The sequence below is a fragment of the Polyodon spathula genome, chromosome 4 (genome assembly GCF_017654505.1).
Source record: "Polyodon spathula isolate WHYD16114869_AA chromosome 4, ASM1765450v1, whole genome shotgun sequence".
NCBI classification, from domain to species: Eukaryota; Metazoa; Chordata; class Actinopteri; order Acipenseriformes; family Polyodontidae; genus Polyodon; species Polyodon spathula.
The window spans coordinates 83143629-83168947 of NC_054537.1; the positions used below are offsets into that span (position 1 = coordinate 83143629).

Below are 25319 nucleotides of genomic sequence, written 5' to 3' on the forward strand. Positions count from 1 at the left end.
CCATTACATCATCACATGGAATTAATAATTGTTTTTTTTCAATGTCTGAAATTTTGTAGGTAGTATGGCTTGACTCAAGTTCACTTACTTTAAAAATATATTGCAGAAACCTATAGGGTGCTTATATAATGATTCCAATCGTTGGCATTTTCTAAAAATAATGTAAGTATCAACTTCATTAGAAAATATATTCTGGACTAGACCTAAAACTACTTTTATCATGATACAATGATCTCCATTTGAGGTTTTGATACAAAAATCAGGTAAAAATATTTCTTTGTACTGTGTGCACTGTGGAATTCCAGCAATAGAAGGACCATCAAAGTGTTCAAGCCTCAATCCTCGATTAACTTTCTTATTCCTCTTGTTTGAAACTGCAGTGTGACCCTGTTCTGAAATATGATGAATAAGCTGCTGAATAACAAACTGGTTCCTGCACCTGTTTTTTAAGCTGCTTCATGTCGTTTTCAAAGGGGAAAGCAGATACAGAATCCAAAGCTCCAAATTTTCTGACATCATCTGCTAGGTGTGTCAAACAGTGAACATTATAAAGAAGGTCTGAACCATACAATGTCTTAAACTGATTCAGAAAGAAAACCATCAGGCTGTCTGCCTAATCACAAGAATAAGAACATAGTTCTGGGCAAAGCATTACAAAAATTGCTACGGATGCACAAAGTTTTGGTGATAGACGCAAGATAATCCTTCAAAGCAATAAAAACCACCTAAATTTAACCATAACATCGGCAGACGTTTTGTTACCCCAGACACACCAGATGCATATAATCCAAAACTAACTGTGACAACAAACCTCTGTTCACAGCATACAAAGGAGAGCGACCGGTATGATATTCTTCATCACGCATTTCGTTAAACTGAAAATCAGTGCAAGGCTGGGAATCCACCTCAGGAAAGGTCATACGTTGATTCACATAAGTTCCTGCCTGTGTGTATTGACCACGTCCATAGTAACCTGTATGGGCCTTGGTTCTCTTTATGAAAGACTGAGTTGTGGCGTCACAAATAAAACAAGATATAGACAGTTTGGATGTCTTTCCAATTATTTCAAAACCAGTTTCCAGTCTCTTTGCCTCCTCTACAAAATCCATAACGTTTTCATTAACATCCTTTGGTTTGCTACTGCCACAGATGAGACCAATCGCAAAAGGTTCTTTTTCAAAACAAATCCTACCTAAAATTGTCCAGAGTTGCAAATTTAAACTTTTGAAAAGCTGCAATCCATCCACATTGACCAAAATTGATATAATGTGATTCTGTTCTTGCAATTTATCTGCCATTGACTGAATGTATAGCAGAATGCCAAAGTGATAGTATTCACCTCTGCTTAGTTGTTTTAGAGTGGCTGACTTCTTAGAAGCTTTAAGCAATGTGTGTGCATTTTGGCGAGCTTGGGTGATAGTTTCTCAAAAAACGAAGTAATTCAGTAAGTGCATTCTGCCTGATGTCATGTTTTACAGCCCATTGTCAAAGCTTGTACTGTTGGCCTATATATCCCGAAACATCAGAATCAGAATCACACTCATTCTACTTGACTTTGTTCATGGCCATCTACACTCTCAACAGTACTAATTATAGCCATGCCTGATGAATCACACCTAATGTCACCAGGATTAGATGAAGCTGACAGCTCTTCAAATATCCCTTCTGCATGCCTGCATGTAGACCAGTAGGAAACTGACCCGAACTAATGGCTAGTCATGTTTAGATTTCACCAACTGAGTGATTATCCCAGATGATCTGAAAAACAAAGGAAATTCAGCCTCATGCTCTGGAAATCAATGTAGCTGAATTTGAACACCATGTAGATTTGACTAATTTCCCCCCTTATGTACAGATTAATAAGGCACAATTATGTTATTACAGTGGAACAAGGGAAACAAGAGTCTAAAACAAGTACTATGTGTCAAACACAAAAAAAAGACACTGCATTAGCTAACTGCATACAAAACACTCCGTGAACACATAAATATTTCACAACATATAGTAATCATTTGAACTTAAACACCCTTTTTAGTGTCTCTTACCTGAAACAGTTTAGTATTTAAAAAGCATACTCCAGTTCCTGCCATTTGATTTTTTTGGAAATAATATTACAGTTTTCTAAATGGTGATGTGGACTTGGAACTAACCACAAACTCTTAACAATATTTCACAATATTTTACATTCAATATACACTACACAATAATTTGAATTATTTTTTTTACTCAGTCCAGCTATGGTGATTGTAAACTGGTACACCTGTGGGATTTGCATGCCAGCATGGGCCCAATGAGCACATTTTTACCAGGACGTTGAATGAATCTCTTAAATCTAGCGGTACCGTTGTGGAATTAGTGTTTATTAGCGATGACAGATATGGTTGCATTCTAGTAAAATTAAGGATAAAACAAAATACATTTCGACAAAGAATGGCATTAGTGCCATTATTTAGTTGAGCACAAGGTGGTTTCAATAAGCCTGATTTAAATATAGGCCCACTATGTGACAGTTTGGGATATTCAGTCTATTTAAAATAGGTGTTTATTTATTTATTTGTTAAAATTATTTATATATTGAATTATTAGTTGAATAAACTGCTACTGAATAAGACCACTTTACTACTGCCTTAAAAAGTTAACTTTTAGCCCTGCTGTGTGTGTGTGTGTGTGTGTGTGTGTGTGTGTGTATATATATATATATATTATATATATATATATATATATATATATATATTAAATATCAGAACATGAAAATACTGTGTTCATCCCAGCACCAATAAGAACATATAAATGGTTTATAGTATCTTTTTAATGGGGAGCATTTTTAGTATGTGGCAATATAAATTTAAAATATGACAAAGAAAGAGGCTTATATTTTGTATGCCTTCCTTTATAAAATGTGTTAAAAGTATAAGCACAGGAAAAGAAAGGACGATTCCCTTGATAACCTGTTATCAATGATTCCACTCTGAAGGACCCAAGACCCTTTCACACTGGCATGCTCTACCCGAGTCCAGAACTTACCTGGGTCAGGACCCGGTGTCATGCGGGTCGCGTACGCAATTTTACGCTGCTTTTGATAAAGCAGGGTTGTCCTGGGTGACAGACACAAGTAAACAATGCGCGCACCAATGCCCCGGAAGCAGCTTGTTACGGACGCTTTCCGTCCAGGCTTGTCTGGATTGAACCGTCGGCCCAAAAGCAAATGATTCTGCATCCCTGTTGCAATCTGGCTCATGCTGTGTCTCAATCAACAGAATATGGCTAAACAGAATAAACTGGAATGTTCCTTGTGGAAGTGAAACCTTCAGGCAGGCGTGGCTGTTTATTACTGCGTTCGCTCACGAATGGCCGTCATGCATTTTGTCTCTCTCAACCCGGGATAAAGCGTGTCGACCCACATCCTGAGGTGGGTCTCTGAAACCGGGGATAACCCTGGTATGGGACTGTGACCTGGGTAGCCAGAGCCCGGGTAGGAGTGCCAGTGTGAAAGCGGCTTTAGACTACGCCTGTCAAAAATAACAAGCAACACGTGTTAAGTAGGTCCAAATTACAGGACCCCTTGCTTTAGCTAGCAGCTAAAACTGGCAAAAACAGCTGCCCATTAGACTTTTAAGAGCAGAACAAACATTCTACCACTGACATGTATCAATCTTCAAAGGGCAGTAAAATGTAATGTTATTCTTTTAACTTAATATGACCTGCTTACCCAAAGTGCTCATGAGACATAAGAGACTGTACACAACTATATACAGTGTTAACGTTTACATCAACTTCATTAAAAAGACATATACTACTAGTTTGATTCTTTTTTTCACACTAGAAGCACAGGTATATTTACAATATTTTATTAAGCATTACACATAATACACAAACACTTTGTAACATATTAATGTGTACATGTAATCCAGTTAAAGAATGAATTTATTATTGGAATACATCCAAGTGTAATATATATGAATACTATTTCTCTCAAGCACTAAAATTGAATTACTTATCTTACTTCAATATGTTCACCACGATCAAATACGCTGACCATTGTGTCATTTTACATTCCATAAATGGTTAATTATTTCTATATTTTTTTTGCATTTCATGAAAAATAATAAACACTAGACATGCACATCTTATGGCTATTTAAAAATAGAAAACACTTTATCTAAAGATATCTTTATCTAGTCCTGAAGAGCTGAATAGTGTGCAAATGATTGAATAGCTGAATTTAATTTTTTGATGATATAGGGAGAAGGAATAAAGTTTGTAATACATTACAACGTTCATTGCCAATGAATTAACCAATTCACCTACCAATTGTGTATCCAAATGCTACCAAGTTTAAGTTGTTAGCAGCAGTAACGTATACCAGCTTTGATTTAAATCTGACTGCTGCATATCTATTTGAAATGAACATGCAGTTCAACCATTTGGTGGCACTTTGAATGAGAACATTTGGCAACATACTATGCAAGAAAACAGTCAGTCTTGTTTACATGCACTAGAACTTGTGGTATTTGCAATTTGGCAGAACCAGCTGGAAAGCAAGTGTAAACATTGAAATATAAAATAATTCTACTTTCTTACTTCATCATGTATATATATATATATATATATATATATATATATATATATATATATATATATATATATATATATATATATACACAGTGAAGAAAATTGAACAAGCAGTTTATACAGTGTTTGACTTCAATACGTTGGGGAATTATAACATTTTAGTTTGCTTTCGAAGCACCAGAAAGCACAATGTCACCTGTAGTTTTTCTACATTCAGCTACAGCATGTCAATGACTTGTTATTTTTTGGAGCATAATTTAATAGAACACTAAATTAATGTTCACATAGCAAACAACTAATGCAATCCCTGTGCATACTGCATAACTGTTGACTAATGTATGTATATCCACACATACTTAATTGGCAGGCTTTTGTATCTGGACTTGGGTATCTGTGACTGGTTAGTGTCGGCATGAAGATTATACTTAATTGGCATTACAGCTCTTTGAGGATTGATAAGTTGGACATGAACAACCAACTACTCATAATCCTTCTCTCTCCCCTTTTGAACATTGCATGCAGTATTGTACGATACAACCTTATAAAAACAAAGAAAAAACAGTAACAGACATCGGGTTTGCATTGGCTAACATTTTTTTGCATTCTTCACGCAACACATTGTGCAATTCAAAATAAAGCTGCTACAGCAATTTGCTTCTACTGCATTTATTCTAAAAAAGACACTTACTTTATATACACACGCATTTAGAAATCTGAGATGACTGAGCTTATTAGTTACAAAAATTTTAGGCAAAAGCTTAAACCAATGTTTTTTTTTAAATGCGAGTTCAGATCCACTTTGTTTTTCAACTTACAGGGTTCTATAACGTGTCCCCGTGATATTTGTGTGTCGGCCTTTCTACAGCAGCTGGAGGTCCACACAGTGGATCCCAATGTGTGGACGGTTCCTGTCTTGCACAGCTTGCTTGGCTGACTGCAGGATAGGGCATGTTAATCATGCATTGCTGCTGGACTGTTCATTTGCTTGGTTGACTGCAGGATAGGCATGTTAATAAGGCAGTGCTGCTGGGCTGTTTATTTGCTTGGTTGACTGCAGGGCAGGGCATGTTAATAAGGCATTGCTGATGGGCTGTTCATACAAATTATTCATCATCATCATCACAGACTCTGGACAATTCTGTTCAATGAGAGAAAAGAAAAATGGACCAATCAAGGCATTGGCTTTCAAGACATGAAACAACTACTGGAGGGCTTGGCAGGAAATATCCCAGCACCACTGAGGTAGAGTCGGAAGTTTTTTTTTATCCACCACCTTCTGGTACACATACCAAGATTAAGAACCAATCATTTTGATCATTTTAGAGAAGCTGTACCTCTTTAATAGCAAGTAACAATAAGGCAGGTCAAATGTTTAAGGTATGCTGTGACATGTACTTTCAATCTTTCCTCTTTTCATCTCAGTTTTAAAAGCATCCAGGTATGGATTTTCACAAATAAATTGTTTTTACCAAATTCTTTATTTTTCTTCAGGACAGTAGAGGAGAGAACGGTGTGGACACTTCCCTTCATAGCTCTGCGAGCAAACCTCAGTCCTAACCTGAACATCCTCTGTGCTCACTGTTTGGTGGTTTTGTGACAGAGACGACCAAACTGACCTGGGATTTGAACCCAAGTCTCCAGAGGTGATAGGTTGCGTTTTGACATATGCCCTGTGGCAGATTTGACCAGGATTTCTACATTTATGTCCTTTTTTGCAGTATCATACAATGGGAGCACATGGTGCCTGGGAGAGCTGAAAGATTTCTAGATGCCTTTTAAAATGAGGTACAACAACACTGAACAACTGAAGGGAGTTACAAAGCCCAAATCCCTCCTGAATTTGCAAAACCACCAGAAAATGTCAACTTTCCTTTTGATACTCTACATTATCAAAAGGTCTACCCGACACCACAGGAATTTTGTTAAAAAAGCCCATTGACCCACTGAGGTGATCATGGTTGAGCCTTACCTTCCTTTTCTTCACAAGATGTTTAGTAGGAAGGGCCCATTAAATACAGACCCATTCTTTGGGATGTGTGAGTAGTGTCCTGGCTTGGTCATGTGCATGTACAAGTCCATCTTCTGATGCATACTATGATGTAAGTTTGAACACACAGATCAGCCGCCATGCATAGGACAGTATTGCTCATTAACAAACAGCATCTCCCATTTAAGGCATATGGCCTTAATTTCAGCTAAATAATGTTGATGGGGGAAACCTTTTTCTTTAGCTGCATAAGCATAACAGTTGTTTTTGTTATATTCTTGAAGAAATTAGATACAAAATGCTGAATGAAGCAGATGTGTCATCACAGTTCAATTAAACTATACAAATGCTGGGGATCAAGCTGGGAAGTCGACTTAAGGATCATGTGACATTTTTTAAACTATTTTTTTTTTAAATAGCGGGGTCTGTTTTATTGAGCTACACAGCAGCAGGTCTAAATACAGCCACATTTACTCTTATTTTGAAAAATTTAGTAATTTCCAATTTTTTACCCCTGTTTTCTCCCCAAATTAGTGTGCCCAATTATTATCTGTATCCTCGGCTCACCGCTCGGAACCCCCCCACCGACTTGGGGAACGGAGGCTGGAAGCCCTCCCGACCCGGGCAGCGCTCGGCCAACTGTGCGCCGCCCCCTAGGAACTCCCGGTCATGGTCGGCTGTGACATAGCCTGGACTCGAACCTGCGATCCCCAGACGATAGGGCACATCCTGCACTCCACGTGGAGTGCCTTTACTGACTTTACTAGGGAGCAAACCTCATTTACTCTTAATAAAATTGCTAAATGCTTTAAAAAATACATTGGAATTTGGACTGAAATGTAGAAAGCTTTAGGGTGTAGGTATTTTGCCCCACCTTTGTTTAGATCAGAACAGACGTTAGTTCAGACTTTTAACTTTATAAATCCACCCAGTTTTCTTAAAATAAAACCAAAAAAAAAAAGATGATTTTTTGTTTGCACTAAAGAGAAAAACAAAAGTCACAAACAAAACCTACATCAATCTAATGTAATCTGCAGTGTTCAATTAGCAATTAATTCAAGTGGATTTTTTTTCAATAATGTATTAAGTACACTAATATGAAACATTTATCTTTAATAAAAGGATCAAGGGGGTGGTTCCTGTTAATTAAAATGTCACCGAATACATAGGCTTTTTAAACAAAAAAAAGCAAACTCATGTTCAGACAAGCCAGATTGCAAAACCTTGAGTGCTCCACCCTAGCTAGGAACTGGCTAAGTGCAAGGACAATAGGGAAAACCTGTTTTTATTTCACGAAGAGGAAGGTGGGTTGTCACAGTTGCTCACTCTCTTTTGATACTGAAGTAATCTTTAAGGTCTCTCATTTATCATTTTTGGTCATGCTGGTTTAGGAGGCTGTAGTGTTGGTACAAGAGCTAGTTATGCTGGTTCAATAAAAAAATAAAAAAAATAAATAAACATAAAAACAAAGTGAATTTACTTTTATTTCAGTGTTCTGTATTTTTTGTTGTCAATGTTGGCAAAACCCTGCGCAGGGTTTTTATTTAAAAAAACAAGACATCAGCAAATGTGTGTTCCAAAAACAAAAAACAAACAGTGTTGGCGGAGGGGCGCGAGCAAGACCCGCACCGAAGGGAGGGGTGGGGAGTGGCTGGGTGAGGGTAGGGGTTAGGTGTGGTGGGTGTGTGGCACGGTGGCAGAAGGAAAAGAAAGTCACAAGACAGAAAAAACAACCTCTGAACGCTCAACACGGCTGGCGGTCGTACATAGGACGGCTGGCGCCCAAAAGTTTGATGGTATTTTGAAATCACTCATTTAGCAACCAAAATGACTATGAGGAAAAAAAAAACTCAAACCAGCCCAGAAATGGGCCGATCCATTTTATTTTACTAACACTAATTACTCAATATATATCACATGTATTATTCATTGTCCAGGTATATTTTACTTTACAAATCTATACAAAACGTTTCCAACAATCCTAATGGACTGAATGCAAACATTTTTCAGCGCATTATCTGATACAATGCATATAGAAATTGATTCTAACTAACATGGCTAACCATGTTTTAAATATTTTATCTAGAGGTGTAACAATTTTGGATAAAAAAGGCTTTTTCTTTTTCTAATAGCAGCCACCTTCAACATAAACAAACACCTCATAAACAAACAAACAAACAAACAAACATACACCTTAAACTGAATGAACAACTTTCTTGTGTCACTGCATTTAGATCCTCTCTCTCTCTTTCTCTCTGCTCCTGATTATAAGACATTACGAACCTGGTAGCCCTGGAAGAAGTTGAGAATGTCCTTGACACCTGTGTTGTTATAGGCCAGGCTCTGCATCCTGACCATTGCTCCAGGCTGAGCCATGGTGGGGGCAGCAGCAGGAGAGGCAAAGTAGTTCAGGCTGTTTGTGGAGCCAGGGGGGCTGAAACGAAAGAGATTAGGTGTTTTTCTTTCTTTTTAACAACGGCGTAGATTTAATAAGCATTTACCTCAGAGTAAAGTTAGCATAATTTTGTTTTTTATAAAGGAAACATTTTTAATGTTACTTTAAATAATAAAATGTTGAATTAAGAAGTGTCACATAATTGTTTTTTTTATATTAACAATACCAGTTAGCAGCAAATAAATGACATTTGGCCCACACCCTTTAAATAAACAGACTACAAAAGTTTCCATGAATGCCCAAAATGCTGTTTCCTTGAAGAAATATAAAGTTTAAGGAACAGCATGCAATATCCCGGATGTAAGAGCTCTCTTCACATCGGTAACACCATTTGCATATTCAGTCTGTTTTTAGAGAATACAGAGCTTAAATGTACTACATGCAAATGTATTTGACGGCCTTGCAAAGATAACACATTTAATTTCCACTGTAGTGCCTCTTGTAATTTTACAGCTGGATGGAGTCAGGCACGAGGGGAAATGGCTTAGCTAATCATTGCTGGAGACAGTGATGGTTAAAGTTTAGATCTTCTGGCTACTTACAACACTAGGCAACATTTTGCCTCTTATTTTACTGTGGTGCCGAGACAGTAGGTATCTTTAAAGAAAACCAGTCTTCTTACTCTATTGCAAATAACAGTTATTGTGGGATTATTCATTCATGTCTACAGCAGTTGACCTTGTAAACCCTTCACCATACAGAAACTCATTATCCAGACCTAAGGGTTGGCAAGTCAAAGAAGTTCCTGTCATTTCCATAAAGTCAGTGCTGCCGCAGTTCAGTCATTAACCCCCCTAATTCTTTATGCCTTTCCATGCTCATTCATTTTAAGATCAATGTTAAGATAATTTACACCAATAACTGGTTTGACATGAAAATACAATTAGACTTGGTTATCTCTTTTTGTTTAGAAGAACCAGTGAGGCCAGCAGAAATCTTGTGTTGCCATTTGCTAAACCCCCATAGATAGCACCACCTGATTATAAAATGTAATTGAAGTATGAAATAAAGCAGGTTTTGATGTTTTTTTTTTTTTATTTTATTTTGTCCACCACTTATTCCACAGATTCAATAAAATACAACCAGCTAACATCAACATCAATGTACATGACCTACCAAATGTAACATTGCCAGGCTCAGGCTGGAGTGGGTCTGATTGATAGCGATAGTCCCACAGAATGTGGTCAGAGCTGGTTGGGCAGGTTTTCAGCTGGTTATTCCAGTACAGTTCATTTTACATTCCACTGTTGTATATAAAATGTGTTATTGCTCTGTGAAATTCCTTCACAAGATTGGAATAAAAGCACACTGAAAATGCTGTTTGTTATTTACCCAGTGTTATTTCTCAGCTCCTTCAAAGAACTGTTAGACATATTTATTGCAAACTGTAATTGGCTGTCAAGAATGTGAATGCTACCAGGTAACACCAAAAGAATTCGGGTAAATATTAAAATAACTAATCAAACTAGTTTTAAAGTCAAGCATTCTATTAAGTTTAATAGCCTTTACTGGCGATTTCTTTTTTTGTTTGTTTCTAAAAGAAAAATATGCCAAATTTTAACTATAAATCTTTTGATCATTCTAAAAAAATTCTGTTTTATATAAATTAAATATAATTGTTATTATAGTTGTGTTCTGTTCATATATAATATATAATTCAATCACACAATGAAGTGTATTTTTTAATATATCTTAAATTTTATAGCTGTTTATAATATACAGAGACGCACAAACACAAAACACCTATGTTTTAACTTTATTCAGATAGCCGGAGGCACTGGCTCCATTAGTTTTCCCTATCTGCAATAGACTTCAACATAAACTGCAAAAAAAATCACATGTGCTTGGATGAATCACATGTGCTTTTTTTTGGATGAATCGCACTTTTTTTTTTTTTTTTTTTTCATCAAGGGAGGCAAGTCTCCAGATATGCTTCCAGCCTTGCTCATTTCAATATAATTATTACCTCACCCATGTTAGTGGAGAGAGTATATTCAAAAGTTGATAGTAGACATCTTTGCCCATATTAAAAGAAAAATAATTAAATCAAATTCTGTATGTGAGGTGAATATTATTCAATTTAATTTTGGACGAAGGTAGGAAACACGATTTAATTTTCGTATTTTAAAATTATAGTGAATTCTGTGGTGCCAGTGCCACGTGTTAAATGGCTGAGGCTGTGAATGTGGTAAATCAGTAGCTAAACTCTCCAGTTTTAAGAATATACTGACAAAGTTCATATAAAATCCGAGGGTAGACAGCCTCAAATAAAAGTAAGCGTAGAAGAAGAAAATACTGAGAAATACTGGTACTAGATCCTTTCATTGTCACTGGTATGATAGAGTGGACTGGCTGACAGGCAGCGCGATTACAAACCGCCTGTATTGTTGGCCTTGTTTACTTTTCTGTATTTCTGCAGTACTTTGGGGGGGAAGACGGATATAATGACATAAAAAATTTGGATCAAGCAGTAAAACTACATACCAAAGCAAAAGACCACGTCAATGCCGAAGTGAAACTGAAGCTGCCAGGACAAATTCGCATTAAGCGAATTTTATAGACGAAGGTGCACAGATTCAAGTAGCAAAACACAACGAAACCATGAGGGCTGTTTTAAAACGTCTAATAAATGCAACAACTTTCTTGGTTCGCCAGGAATTAATTCAGAGGCCATGAAGAGATGGCGGATTCTTTAAACAAGGGGAACTACCGCTAGCTCACAGAGGTAATAACTCGCTATGATGAATTGCTTGCCATGCAGCAGTCTAGTGTATTTACAGGAATGTCAAAAACAATTCAGAATGATTTCATTTCTTCTATGTTATTACCTGTGCTTGAGGAGATAAAAAAGGAAGTGAATCCTGCCCCTTTTTTTTTGCATGACAGAAAGATTAATCAACTGTCATTGCCTGTCACTCTCAGCTTTCTATAATTGTGCGGTATGTGGAAGAACTGGGAAATATACAAGAGCATTTCCTGTTTTTTTTTTCTTTTTTTTGACGTAACCAGCTGAAGAAATGTGCAGTCAGTTTTCAACCTCGTTAGCACAACAATGGCAGAGTATCATTTTGAAGAGAAACTGGTTGCACAAACGTATGATGGAGCTGCAGTGATGGCTTCTGAATTAAATGGGCTACAAGCCAAAGTACGAGCAGTGACCCCTTTATACACTGCTACAGGAGCAAAAATGCATTACATAGGCAAGGGCATTTTTTATTTATTTATTTATTTTTTCAGTATAGTAGACGCCAATTATATTATTTTCTCCCAATTTAGAATGTCCAATTATTTTTAGGCTCAGCTCACCGCTACCACCCCTGCGCTGACTCGGGAGGGGTGAAGATGAACACACGCTGACCACCGAAGCGGGTGCCATCAGCCACCCGCTTTTTTACACACTCCATGCAGGCTCTCCATGCAGACAGCTCAGAGCTACAGTGTCGAAGGACAATGCAGCTCTGGGCAGTTTACAGGCAAGCCCGCAGGAGTCTGGCCAGACCATCGGGGTTGCTGGTACAAAGTGAGCCGAGGACACCCTGGCTGACCTAAGTCTCCCCCCACCCCCCTGGGTGGCGCTTGGCCAATTGTGCTCCGCCCCCTGGGAGCTCCGTCCTCCTGGGAATGGAATAGCCTGGACTTGAACTGGCGACGTCCAAGCTATAGAGCGCATCCTGCACTCCACGTGGAGCGCCTTTACCAGATGCGTCACTTGGGAGCCCCGGGCAGGGTATTCCTTGCAACAGTAGGGGGTTTCACATCGTTTTTTCCAAATCCACCAAAAAGGTAGCTTAATTGGAAGAAACTGGTTGTCCTCAACTGCCAAAAAAGAGTCGCCGACTGCAGGGTGAGTTCCAAGACGTAAAGCAGCAATAATGCACACTGTTCTTTTCCATTTTGGACAATTTAATATTCCAGATTCGTCATCGATATGCAAGCCTCGATAAGCTGCAGTTGCTTGAGCTGCTGAATCGCGATAAATTTGCAGCAATGAAGAACACATTTCCAGGATTAACTGCTTAACGGAGGGATATGGCTGATTTTTTGACGTGAACATTTGAAAAGAGAGCTGCAAGTTTTCTCTTCGGACACTGAATTGCAAGGTGACAGATTTCAGATTTGCTGCGGTACTTCAAGGGCAGTGGTCTTGACAATTGTGTCTTTCTTTAGTATTTACTTGAGCTATGCTTAAGCATACAGCAATCCAGGACTAGCTTTCTTTGTTAGCTACTGTAGCACTCACCAGGTGCTTTTTTGATTCTCCCCTCCCCTCCACTCCACTCCACTCTCCCTGTGTGTCATGTCCTACCTTGGGTAATATGCAGCGTAGTTCACGAAGAGCTGAGTGCCAGCTGGGTAGAAAGCTGTGGGAGGCTGCAATGCCTGGGAATTGAGAAGAATTTGAGGCTGATAGAGGCCGGCAGCTTCTGCAGGGATAACGGCTGTAGGGGGAGGAAAGACATACCCAGGAGGAGACAGACCTGTGAAACAGAAGAGAAAAGCAGTCTGTACATGCAGACACATTAAATAATGCACTAAAACCGATACAATGTGATGAGAAAGTCAGGAATCCACATACCATTTAATTTCAAAGTGAGATTTTTGTTTGTGAATATATTTTCTTTATTAATAGGAGTGTTTAGATGGCATTTGCTAATTTTTTAATTTTCAAAAATTTCTCAATAGAGGAATCTGTACAGCTATATCTTGGGGAGGGTATGGGTTAATAAATATAACTGAACGATGGTGATCTCTCCACCAGCAACACAAACTTAGATGTTGCAGCTGGTGTTTACAGGGAGCTATTCAGTGTTTTAGAAAAAGCATGTTTTAAGGTTTTGTTTTCAGTGCCCACACCCTACAAATTTGTTTACAAACTTCATGTGTGGGAGTGGGTCTTCATATTCCACATTCAAAAGATCAAGGGCAAAAAAAAAATCTCTTTAGTACAGAGATAATGCCAAACACCTGGTAAACAGATAGAATTTCCCAAGAGAGCACACACAGAGATTACCAACCTCCCAGCCTAGGACCCTGCAGCACAGTACTAGAAACCTCATAGTGACCACACTCTCAAGCCCTTCTAAACCAGAATTGTTCTACACAGAGATTAGATCACAGGTTTACACACCTTTGCAAAAACAAGACACTGCATAAGGGAGCTAGACTTGTGTAATGGGAGCTAATTTAACAGTGAAACTCATGGGTGGCGATACATATCAAGCTTTATAAACCGCTAAAGAAGTTTTTGAACATCGCTGAACTGCACGAATGGAACCAAAAAAGGAAGAGACTATTTGTACTTTAAAAGGTGAGCAATCCTGTGTCCAATCTCCAAAAAATGTAATGACTGAACACCTAAAGAAGTTATTCTCATAATGCTTTTAATGTTTTTTTAAATTATTTTAAAGTCTTCATCATCGTACATAGACCTGCATATACAGTATATGTGCATCTTTTAGCTAAGTTTATTCATACACAGTGTTTGAGACTGGAGAAATAAGATGAATATAAATAGATTATTGTTACAGACAAATTAAACCGTGTGTGATTTTTTAAATTTTTTTTATCATATAACTTATTTGCAAAGTTGTTCAATGAAAGCATCAACAGAGTAACTTGTTTTTTCCACAGCCAAAAGAAACACAAACACATCTTAGATTCCTTCCCATATTAGACAGTAGAAGTCTCTATTTTATCATGGTGAATCAAAAAGAACCAGGAAATTGAAGATAAAAAAAGCTCCAGCACCTACCAGCATGTAGCGTAGAGCAGCACCAAGACCCAAGCAAAACTTACGTCGTAACTTACATGGCGGTGGGGACAGGCCATTCCGATTTAATGTGCCCCCCATTAATACAATATTCATATCTTCTGCTGAACACTGAAACACCTCCACGTAGCGGCCCTTCATAGTTCTCTTGTGACACTTCTGCGCAGTCAGGAAAGCCCACTCTGGGGATTTCATCTGGATAAATGCGTCTCCTGAAGGACGACCCTGAGACAAAACATTACAAATTAGCCCTGCAGTATTTCAAGAAAAAATTTAAATAAATGTGTGTATGTGTGTGTGTGTGTATATTGCCTTTCTGATACAACCTATTTTTTTTTCTTTTTCAAAAACTTTGATAGGAACGTACAAGAATTTGTAGGTGTTACATAAAGTCTACTTTTCATTGTAAAAAGACAAAAGCCAACCATATATATTACTTAATATTTAATTCACACTCAGCAATGGTGTACCTAAAACACTTTACACAAGCAGGAATGGCTCTATCTACAGGATCACTGGATTAAAGTTGAATTATATATGAAGTAAATACAGTACATGAGTTAACTTTATAAATAAATAAAAATGGTGTCCTTTACTCTTTTATCATAGATAAACGAAGCCTATGCAAATCAGGTTAAACCTGAAAGTCCTTTACATCTGTACAAAAACAACTTTGTGCTACCTTCACTTCAGGCACTGCAAAAGGCAAATATTTTTTTACTGGACAAACAAATGGGTGAAAAGTGTTTCAGACATTACACGTTCCCAAAACACCATGCTTGTTTTTCTCCATTCTTAAATTGCAAGAAAAATCAATACACCATTGGTTTTATAAAAGCTGCTTGCTTGTGTTTTATTATTTGGCAACTTCAGACAACACTGTACAACCTTGGTACACATTAGTCTCACAGAGGATGCAGACAGTGAGACTGTCAATACCTGCTGGTTTAACACCATGTGGATGCCATGAGGCCTGATGTCCACAGTAAACTCTGCAAGAAACTCCAGTATGTCCTCAATGGATGCGATGTAGGGTAGGCCCCTGAGACGGACACAATCTCTGACACTGGGAGGGGGCACGAATGGCTGAGGTAGTACAGGAATAATGGGAGGGGATATAGGAATGAGAGGCGCAGATGTATACCTGTTCAACACCTGAAGAGAGAAACAGAAGTCTATTAAATACAATTACAAAAAAAAAAATTCTGTTCGTCTATGGTAAGAAAAAAAAACCTTCTGTGAAAGCATGGCCATTTACAGATCAAAACATTCTGATGCTTTCTAATGTTAAATGGGTGGTTAAGTGTTTTAGCCAGACTACTGTACACAAATACTTTCAGTTCTAAGTCACTGCTTGAATACATGCAAATCTAGTGGATGCTGTGTTGGCCTATGTAAAATAATCTGGTTTTTATATTGATCTTTTCACAAGCCAGCAAACACTGAACAACCTCTCGCACCACTGCCAGGCTGTAACTGGTCTACAGATAGAAAACTGACTTCAGCTGACAGTACTGATAACCCTGTATTAAAATGCATCATAAAGTGTAAAGCTGTCACAAATGGACCCATATTGGTATTTTAAGCACATTACTCAGGGTTACAAAAGTCTTTCAAGTGGCTTGATGATGTATCAAACCACCCTAAGAAGTATTTTTGGTACAGCAGATTAAGGTGTCAGCTTAAGAATCTGTAAATTCCCAATAAAATGACACAACTTCAGAACTTCAAATGCATTTTTATAAAGCAGTAAAACAAAGTGTTACCTGTGCTTGTGTAAAATGTTCCAGAGTCAAAGAACAATATTCTAAAAACCTCTATAAGACTGAGGAAATGAAGAGGCTTTTATTACAGCTATTATTTCTGTAAGTGTTTGCATACCTCACTCTCCCAACATGGACATTGTTATCTGACAATTTGCGTTATCATGTTTGATTAAGGGTTATTTTTCAAGCTATCCACACACAGCAATAAAGGAATTAAATGTCAATATTCAAAGTGAAGAAATAACTGAAGTGAAATTTCACCCCTGGCTTAATCACATGTCTGATAACCAGGAAGTGAAGACAATTGTGACTGCCAAAAGCAGGATAAGTATGTCACAAATCAACAATGACATAATTCTTTTCTTAATGGCTGACCATCAACCCAGTTAAGTTATGCTTGATATATATATATATATATATATATATATATATATATATATATATATATATATATTATATATATATATATATACACACATACACACACACACACACACACATACAGTTCCAGTCAACAGTTTGAGTACACCTGCTTGAAACGACTTTTCATGATTATCTATGCTTTAACTGTATAAACTTGTCTATAAACACTTAATATTTCATTATATGATACGTGTACTTATATAAGCTGATAATCATAAGTGAATTGCATTCAGAAATGTAATTTTTAAATGAAAATGTAAATCTTGTCAATTTCAATGAAATGGTCACCCAAAGCAAGGGGATTTCAGACTGAAGCCCAAGTCAGTTAAAAGTCTGAAATGTGTATAACACAGTGTTAGAACACTGGCCTAAGTATAAAAGTGTCTTTGTTAGATGTTCTCTGAGTTAACTAGCATGTTACCTAATTAACCTTTTGTCACCAATTATTGTTAACAGGCGAGGGTCCATGATTACTATAAAATATAGGTAGCATAGGCATAGGCATAGGCACAAGTTTAGCATTCCTGAAAGCAAGGGAGTAGAAAATGGCAAAATACGCTCAGTTAAGCAATGAAGGTCAATCTTTAAGACAAATCGCAAGAACTGTGCAAGTGTGTCTGCTGTGGCCAAGACCATCAAACGATTTGAAGAAACTGGCACTTATGAGGACCGTTCAAGGTCAGGCAGGCCAAGGGTTTCCTCAGAATCAGAGAACAAGTTCATTCAAGTCACAATTCTGTGAAACCGGTGATTAACTGCCCCTGAAATGCAAGCTCAGCTAAATGCTACTAGAAGTACAGATGTTTCAACATCAACGATTCAGAGGAGATTGCGTGAAGCTGGCCTAACTGGAAGAACTGCTGCAAAGAAACCATTGTTAAGAGTGCAGAATAAGAGGAAGAGACTTGCCTGGGCCAAAAAACACAGAAACTGGATGTTTGCGGAGTGGAAGTCGGTCTTATGGACCGAGGAGTCACAATTTGAAATATTTGGGTCCAGCTGCCGAGTATTTGTAAGACGCACAGAGGGTGAGCGCATGAGTTCTGCATATGTGGTTCCCACTGTCAAGTATGGAGGAGGCAGTGTCATGGTCTGGGGTTGCTTTGCTGGTGACAGAGTTGGTGATCTTTACCAAGTCCATGGCAAGCTCAACCAGCATTGCTATCATAGCATACTTCAGAGGCATGCCATTCTATCAGGATTAGGGCTAGTTGGGCAGTCCTTCATTCTTCAGCAAGATAATGACCCGAAACACACCTCAAAGTTGTGCAAAAACTATCTGGCGAAGAAGGAAAATGAAGGGCAACTCAGTCTAATGACCTGGCCTGCCCAGTCTCCAGACCTCAATCCCATAGAACTTGTATGGGATGAACTGGACAGAAGAGTCAAAGCAAAGCTACCTACAAGTGCCCTACATCCCTGGGAATTGCTGCAGAAGAGCTGGGAAGACATGTCGGGTGATTTCCTGCTGAAACTTGTTAACCGAATGTCTCGTGTTTGTGAGGCTGTTATTAAGGCGAAGGGTGGCTATTTTGAGGAATCCAAGATTTAGAGACAATTTTCAATTTTCTTGAACATTGCTTTGATACTCCTTATGTTTTGTTTTGTACATTGTAACATGTGTTTTCATTTTCAAGTATTTACAGAAACGTATACAACATAAAACATTGTCAATTATGAAAAAAACCTAGTTTGGGGTTTTGACTTTTGACTGGTACTGTATATATATTATATGTGTGTGTGTGTGTGTGTGTGTGTGTGTGTGTGTGTGTGTGTATGGCCAAAATTACCTTTGGATACTTATTTATTGCTATGATACTTATTTCTAAGATTTTTTAAGGATGCATTTCCAAAGTAATTATAAATGGACAGAAGCAGCTATAGATTAGATATTATCGAAACCTTCCTTGGTACATAGAAAGTTAAGACAAAACTATAAAACAAACACAGGTTTGTAACCCTATGCCTCACTAGTACTCTTTGGATTACTATCATAAAAGAGCATGGCATCAATGTGCTATTCAAGGCAATGAAAAAGTTTACTAACCTGCTGCACCTCTGCTGCTGTGCTTTTAAACAGTTCGATGTATCTCTTCCCCAGAATGTCCTTGTGTTTCTTAAGGGCGTTTTGTGAGAACTCCTCACAAGCAAATAATACAAAAGCATCCCCCGTAGGCCTGCCATCAGGGTACTTGACAAAAAGGATTCCTTCTTTCTCACCGGTGACAGGGCAGCTGGGACCAAGAAATGCTAACACTTCTTCAGCAGTGGCAGTGAATGGGAGACCACGCATGCGAACGATCACTTGGTTCTCTTTGGACAGGAACTGAGCCACTTCATTGGAAGTACCTACAGGAGCAAGTTAAGACGTGATCTGTTTGGATGAGATGCCGTCTCTCTAGCAATGTGTGTTTAAGTGTGTTATACTTAACCCTAAGCAGACAGTCAAATCAATAAAAGTGAATTACAAAGCTGTTGTTAGACACTGGCAGGACCATCTACATTGTTGCACAACTTGCTTGAACAGCCCGTGGGGTGGGGGTGGGTGGGGTGGGTGGGGTGGGTGAGTGAAGCTGATCTACAACTCTTGCTGACTTGCAGACAAGCAAACATGTCCATGCAAAATACAAAACTGCTTAAAGATATGAACTGAAATGTCAATAAAAACGATATCCACTACCCATACAAGAGTGCTTGTTCTTGCTTGTAAATAAATCTAGTTTGACATTTATACAAAGTAATGGTATTTGAATAAATACCTCCAGCAATTTTAAGGAAATCCTCCCCTGTGGCCTTGTAAACCTGAAACATAAAATGTATTAGTAGTAGTAGTTGTTGTAGTAGTAGTCATAGTATTATGAACTGTATATCTATGTACCTCAATATATCGATTTCCCATGTGGTGTTTGTGTCTTTGCAGTGCCAGATCTCTGTGTTCCTCACTCACAAATCTCACCAATGCCTCCCCATTCCTTCTTCCTTGTGAGTTTAGACATAGTGCAGCTCCCCCTCTGTGAAGCAGAACAGAAATCAGATTGGTGCACACAAAACGGCATTGGAAAATAACTGGGTAACATTGATCAATGCAGACAGAATAATAAGTACAAGCACCACTAACTTTGCAATGTTGAGACCCCGGAAAAATCTGCCAATGTCCTGGTCAGAGGATTGCCAGGGCAACCCCCGTGCTCTGATCACAGTGTTGTCATCAACAATTTCCATCTTGCTGCTATAGATTTTACAGGAAGCGACAAAAGATTTTTTGAAAATCAAAAAAAAAAAAAAAAACACACTGTGCATATTTATGACCCATTTAATTTCCCTGTTTGACAGTACTATTCAATGAACTTCCAGTCATAGGAGGAAACCCATGACAACATAGGCACAAGAGCCAATAACTTATGTAATCCCTTAATATACAACACATATATGCTGCATTAATGTTGTCATATATACAGCACTATTGCAGGCGCTATATTTTTAGATTGCATCTCTCCACAAGTATATTTTACAGGCCCCCCCTTGATGTAAGCAGTAAAATCTTGAATATTCAAACTAACTTGGGTGGACTGTAGTTTGTATAACAAAATGTTTTGGAAATTTAGTTTGGGATATTTATACATTTACTTTTTTGTTGTTGTTCCGCACATCAAAGATAGAAGCTAGTTATATACTTACAGTATTGGAAGAAGGAGAAGCAAAAGAAGGAGAAGAAGTAGAAGCAGCAGCAAAAGAAGCAGAAGAAGAAGCAGAAGAAGAAGAAGAAGAAGAAGAAGAAGAAGAAGAAGAAGAAGATGAATTTTAGATAAACACTTTGATTTAAAGGTAAACAGAATGCAAATGAGTCAGTGTATGCTGCTTACCAGGTACCCGTTTCAAATTTGTCATTCACTCTTTCTGGATTAGAGAATCTATGGTCTATGGGGAATGGAACAAAACAATAAATAAGAAAGTGTAATATTATATATAAATATTTATTAATGTGCACATAAAACAAATACAAAGAGGCAACTTACGGAATGGATCTGAAATCAGTTTCAGAATAATGTTAACCATAGTTTGAACTTGCAAAGCTGCACCTCTGTAACTGGTTGGATTAGTTTCAATGTTTAAGTCTTTAAAATTCTTGTTAAGGATAATAATAGGATAACAATATACCCAATAATATAATAAGAAATACCTAAATACAATATAATTTATTATTACTGTTTGATCAACATATAGAGATGTAGAAATATTTTTTGAAATCTTGTAACAAATATATACTGTTGATATATTTGTTTTTACCGAGTACAAAAATGAATGCTTTTGTACTTGTGTTTTCTATAATGAGAGCAGTCCCTCTTTTGTTATGAACATACTTAACCCAATAATAAAGACTACCCTTTAAAATAACATTAACACAGTACCTTTAACAACACACAATAATGTATTACTGCACATGGAGGGCATTTGGTGTTGAAAGCTATTGTTTTGTTGACTAAACACATTAGACTCTCCCTCATAATGACTGAAATGACCCAAAAGCTGTTCTATTTGCATTTCAAAACACAAGGTTGAAGAAGCCAACACCCAGCTCCCAGCCCTACACCTCCACACCCAGTCACATCTGATAAACATCTAAAGGGAGAGGAATAGTGAGAACAAATACTGTCAGACTGAATGTATATTACTACAGTAGAGCAGGCAAGCAAAACAGGGCACTTGTCTTCGTGGAATTTCTGTGGTATTCATGATAATCATATAAACTAAAATGTCAATTCAAATGAACAGATAAGAAAATAAATGCTATAACAGTATATACTAGGTAATATTGAAAACTATTTCTGTACAACAACAAATCAGATACTGGGAATAATTTTCAATTTTTTAATAATATTCAAAGAAATGGAACTGGCCTACAATGACACTGTCGCTATTTGGTTGATTACTTCTGTTTGTTTAAATAGGCCCCTTTGACATGCAGTTATAACCATAAATTATATTTCTATGTCACAAACTTTCTTAGTAGGTATGTGGAAAAAAAGATCTGGTATGGTCAAATCTGTTTAACAGTCGCTCAAGGCATTGTCTAGAAAGGGTTTCTTCAAACTCTCTGTTTTAAGGATACAATTGGCCATAGCTTGAACATCCAGGTCTTTAAGAGCAGGTGAATCAGGACAGCATTTCTTGAATTCTTTTCGTAGGTCAAAAAATGAATGAAAACATTCAGGCAGCATGACATTCTGTTGGGAAAATAATAAACTTTTTACTTTATTCAGAACATGATCTCTTAAAAAAAAAAAAAATTAAAAAGACTTGTTACAAAATGAGTATTGAAAATAATTTAACAAATTCTCCTGAACTTTCAGGACCAAAACAAAATTGAATTTCACTGTGAATTTCAAAAACATTTTATGTTGTAAAGAAAATCTGATGGCACTGTTAAATTTGAAAGATGTGTAGTATTACAAAACCTAACTGAGTTAGATAATAAAGCACGGTCTAGAATTGTGTGTAGTAGGTGCAATTATTTGTGGGAAACAAAATGTTTAGTGTTATTTTTCAGAATACAAGATGTTCTGCAATAACAAAAAAAGTAATTACATGTTTCTGCATTTTTATCCTGAACCCAATATGTAACAGAGATTTCTTAACTATAGCTATGGATAAAGGGTTTGCATCATCCTATGGAATTAAGGAATTCATAAAGTCGAATGAAACCTGCTGAATAATGTTACGGTAACATATTAAATTACACACTGCTTTGTTTTTTTCCACATACCTAACGAAAAATTGACAAATTGAAAACTGTGACATACCATGCTAGTATCATGGCTTCCGGTAGACTTTTGCAATATCATTTGGTTGTTTCTTTGATTACACGATGTCAAATAAAACATCAAAATGATGTTCAGATAGTTTTTATTTTGTAGTTATGTCTCAATCCTAAAATTCTAGGTGATGCAAAACTTTTGTCCATAGCTGTAGATACCGCTTGTCATTATCGTACCAGGACTCTCTTCATCTTTAATGTTAAAATCTATTCAACTTGTGTAATACAGTATGTGTTTGAAAAAAAAAAACATAACTCAACTGATGCTCTAATGGAAGACGATGCAATCCTACCTTGTTGGATGCCTCTGGGTGAAGGACTTGTCTGATATGAAGCTGCCCATCAGTACACAGACAGAATGAAGCTCCCACTGCAAGACTTGCTTCATTTGCCACCAGCTGGTTAAACTGCACAGGAAACAGCTGTTCAATTTACACTTAGAGCTTTACATACAACGTGTTAATAAAAATGAGAATCAAACGGATTACCTTTTAAAAACCGAATTCTAATAAGTTCATTATTAAAGTAGTTTAGTTGCTATTATCTCAAACAACCAGTACTTTTATCCTATATGTAACAGGCTGCGCTGCCTGTAATTTCTGGTTTGAAGATACTATTTTAAATCTGCATATAGGAATGTAATACCTTTTTGTTTACATTAATTAAAGTTCCGTAATTACACATTGTTGCTGTTAAATTGGCAATGTCTGGGATATATTTACACTTACTTTATTTTCTTCTTACACAGTACCTGCGTTTACTGAAGAGGCAGCAAGGATATGGGAGGAGGATTTAGGCTCGCTCCACAGTGACTTGTTTTAGAAGAAAAAGAAAAACTCACCGTAAAAGGTACTTTAAAACTACATAATGGCCTCACTATTCAAATACAGGTATTTGCATTTAGATAGTAATCTATGACTATTCGCATGACTATAAAAACTTCGACAACTCGGAGATACCATTTTGTTTGTTATATTAGAAACCTGCATTTTCTTCTTTTTTAACGTTTAACGTTTTATTTAACTACAGTTAAAGCTTACACCATAACACTATTCTCAGTGTTTACTGCATTAAAGACATTCAACCTATTTACTATAGATAATGTCTTACAGTACATTTTTGTATATCTTACTTTATGGATGAAAAGCCAACTAAAGATAATGGATTGTTTTAAAATCTGTCTTTTACATAATGAATAAATAAATACTTTTTTTCCACACTAAAAATCTTTATTGGTTAGTGATGTATTGTGACATATTGGCATTATAATAAAAATAACACAAAAAATGCAAAAGCAAATACGGTACATGGTAGTGAGAAAACGTTATACATATTCACCATAAACGTCATATATGTATTCACCTGATTTAAGACGTTCTCCAAAGGCTCAGCTGCCGAAATTGTTTCTTCTTGAAGGCCAGTTTCTTCTTTGAATTCTTCTGTCAGTTCCAAGTTATCGGGTCTTACTAAAACTTCACAGAGTTTTCCAGTCTGAAGTAAAGGGGTGATATTAAAGATTTTTTTCTTTTGTGTTTTAGTTTTATGTTATAAAATACATTATTAAAAACACAAACAAAATAACGATCTGTTCATTCTTACGTTTGTCAACGAATGCATGGCTGTGAGTTTGAAATGACAGGCTACGTGTAAATACACGTTTAAATTAGTCTGACCAAGTGAAAATCGTGTTTTGAATGAGCACGTTTGATTTAACAGTCATCACCTTGCTTGCAAATGTCCTTGAAAAGTCGCCAGGGGTTACATGAGAAAAAAGTTATCAAAAGCATGCTTAAAAAAAAAAAAAAAAAAGAAAGAAAAGAAAATTCAAGCAAGTTTGGAAAAAACTATAAAGAAAAGATAACCTCAAAATATACCTTCTTGTTCACCAAATCCACAACTTGCCACATCAACTGAACGAGTTCCTTTTCATCAGATCCCAAAGCAGCCCCGTTGACACCAGATGTTGTATTAAATAAAACCACCAAATAATCTAAAGTCGCCGACATGGTGAATACAAAGACAGGGAAAAAAAAATAACTAAATGCACCTTAATAAAGAAATCCCTGTTAAAAAAAAAAAAAAAAAAACTTCACCCTAGAATTTAGTGAACATAAAACAACAACCCCACACCTACAAATGTGTCTAAGCGAAGGTGTTTGCCTTGCTTCAGGTATTAGTGACTTTTCTTATTGCGTGAGAGCCTATGCAAAGGAGGCAACCCCCCCCCCCCCTCTCAAAGCCTCGTAATGGCTGAACGTTCCCTATTTTTTTGTACATTACCTGCCCACGTCTCACGTGACTCAGGTACACAATACCTGCCTCTGGCTCTGTTCTATTGGTGCTTTTAAACAGGGACGTGGCAGAGCGCAGCAGAAAGCATTACCTGGCCACGATCTTCTTTTCTATATATAAAATATAAGCCAAACAGAAAATAGCTACTAATTTCAAATTAGTAGGTTTCAAATATAAAAAAATTATAATTGTAAACGTAACAATTAGCTCAATGCATCACGGGCTGGTTCCATATTAGG

The 25319-nt window shown here is 37.1% G+C and overlaps 1 protein-coding gene across 2 annotated transcripts; it reads right to left on the reverse strand.

The window, feature by feature from the left end:
• Positions 1 to 5255: 5255 nt before the first annotated feature.
• On the reverse strand, positions 5256 to 24970 carry esrp1 (epithelial splicing regulatory protein 1). Of its 2 annotated transcripts, none has more exons than XM_041248780.1 (16): positions 24663 to 24970; positions 24151 to 24279; positions 23082 to 23195; positions 22084 to 22198; positions 20990 to 21088; positions 20837 to 20891; positions 20092 to 20202; positions 19852 to 19984; positions 19733 to 19775; positions 19021 to 19322; positions 15724 to 15939; positions 14811 to 15009; positions 13321 to 13492; positions 8843 to 8993; positions 6542 to 6664; positions 5256 to 5710 (listed from the first exon to the last, which is right to left on the reverse strand). In XM_041248780.1, the coding sequence occupies exons 1-15, from the start codon at positions 24792 to 24794 to the stop codon at positions 6581 to 6583; spliced, it is 2055 nt and encodes a 684-aa protein (XP_041104714.1). In that variant the 5' UTR covers positions 24795 to 24970; the 3' UTR covers positions 5256 to 5710; positions 6542 to 6580. The 2 variants fall into 2 exon arrangements, with proteins under 2 accessions (XP_041104714.1, XP_041104715.1); XM_041248781.1 differs by having other exon boundaries at positions 14823 to 15009; positions 24663 to 24969.
• Between the last annotated feature and the right edge of the window lie 349 nt (positions 24971 to 25319).

What these genes read in the sequence shown, in the direction of transcription:
- esrp1 (XM_041248780.1), bottom strand. Translation starts at nt 24,794, where the DNA reads ATGTCGGCGACTTTAGATTATTTGGTGGTTTTATTTAATACAACATCT. An exon ending in TGGATTTGGTGAACAAGAAG is followed by an intron (nt 24,280 to 24,662) that starts GTATATTTTGAG and finishes CCTTTACTTCAG; the next exon opens with ACTGGAAAACTCTGTGAAGT. An exon ending in TGGGAAATCGATATATTGAG is followed by an intron (nt 19,776 to 19,851) that starts GTACATAGATAT and finishes TTTATGTTTCAG; the next exon opens with GTTTACAAGGCCACAGGGGA.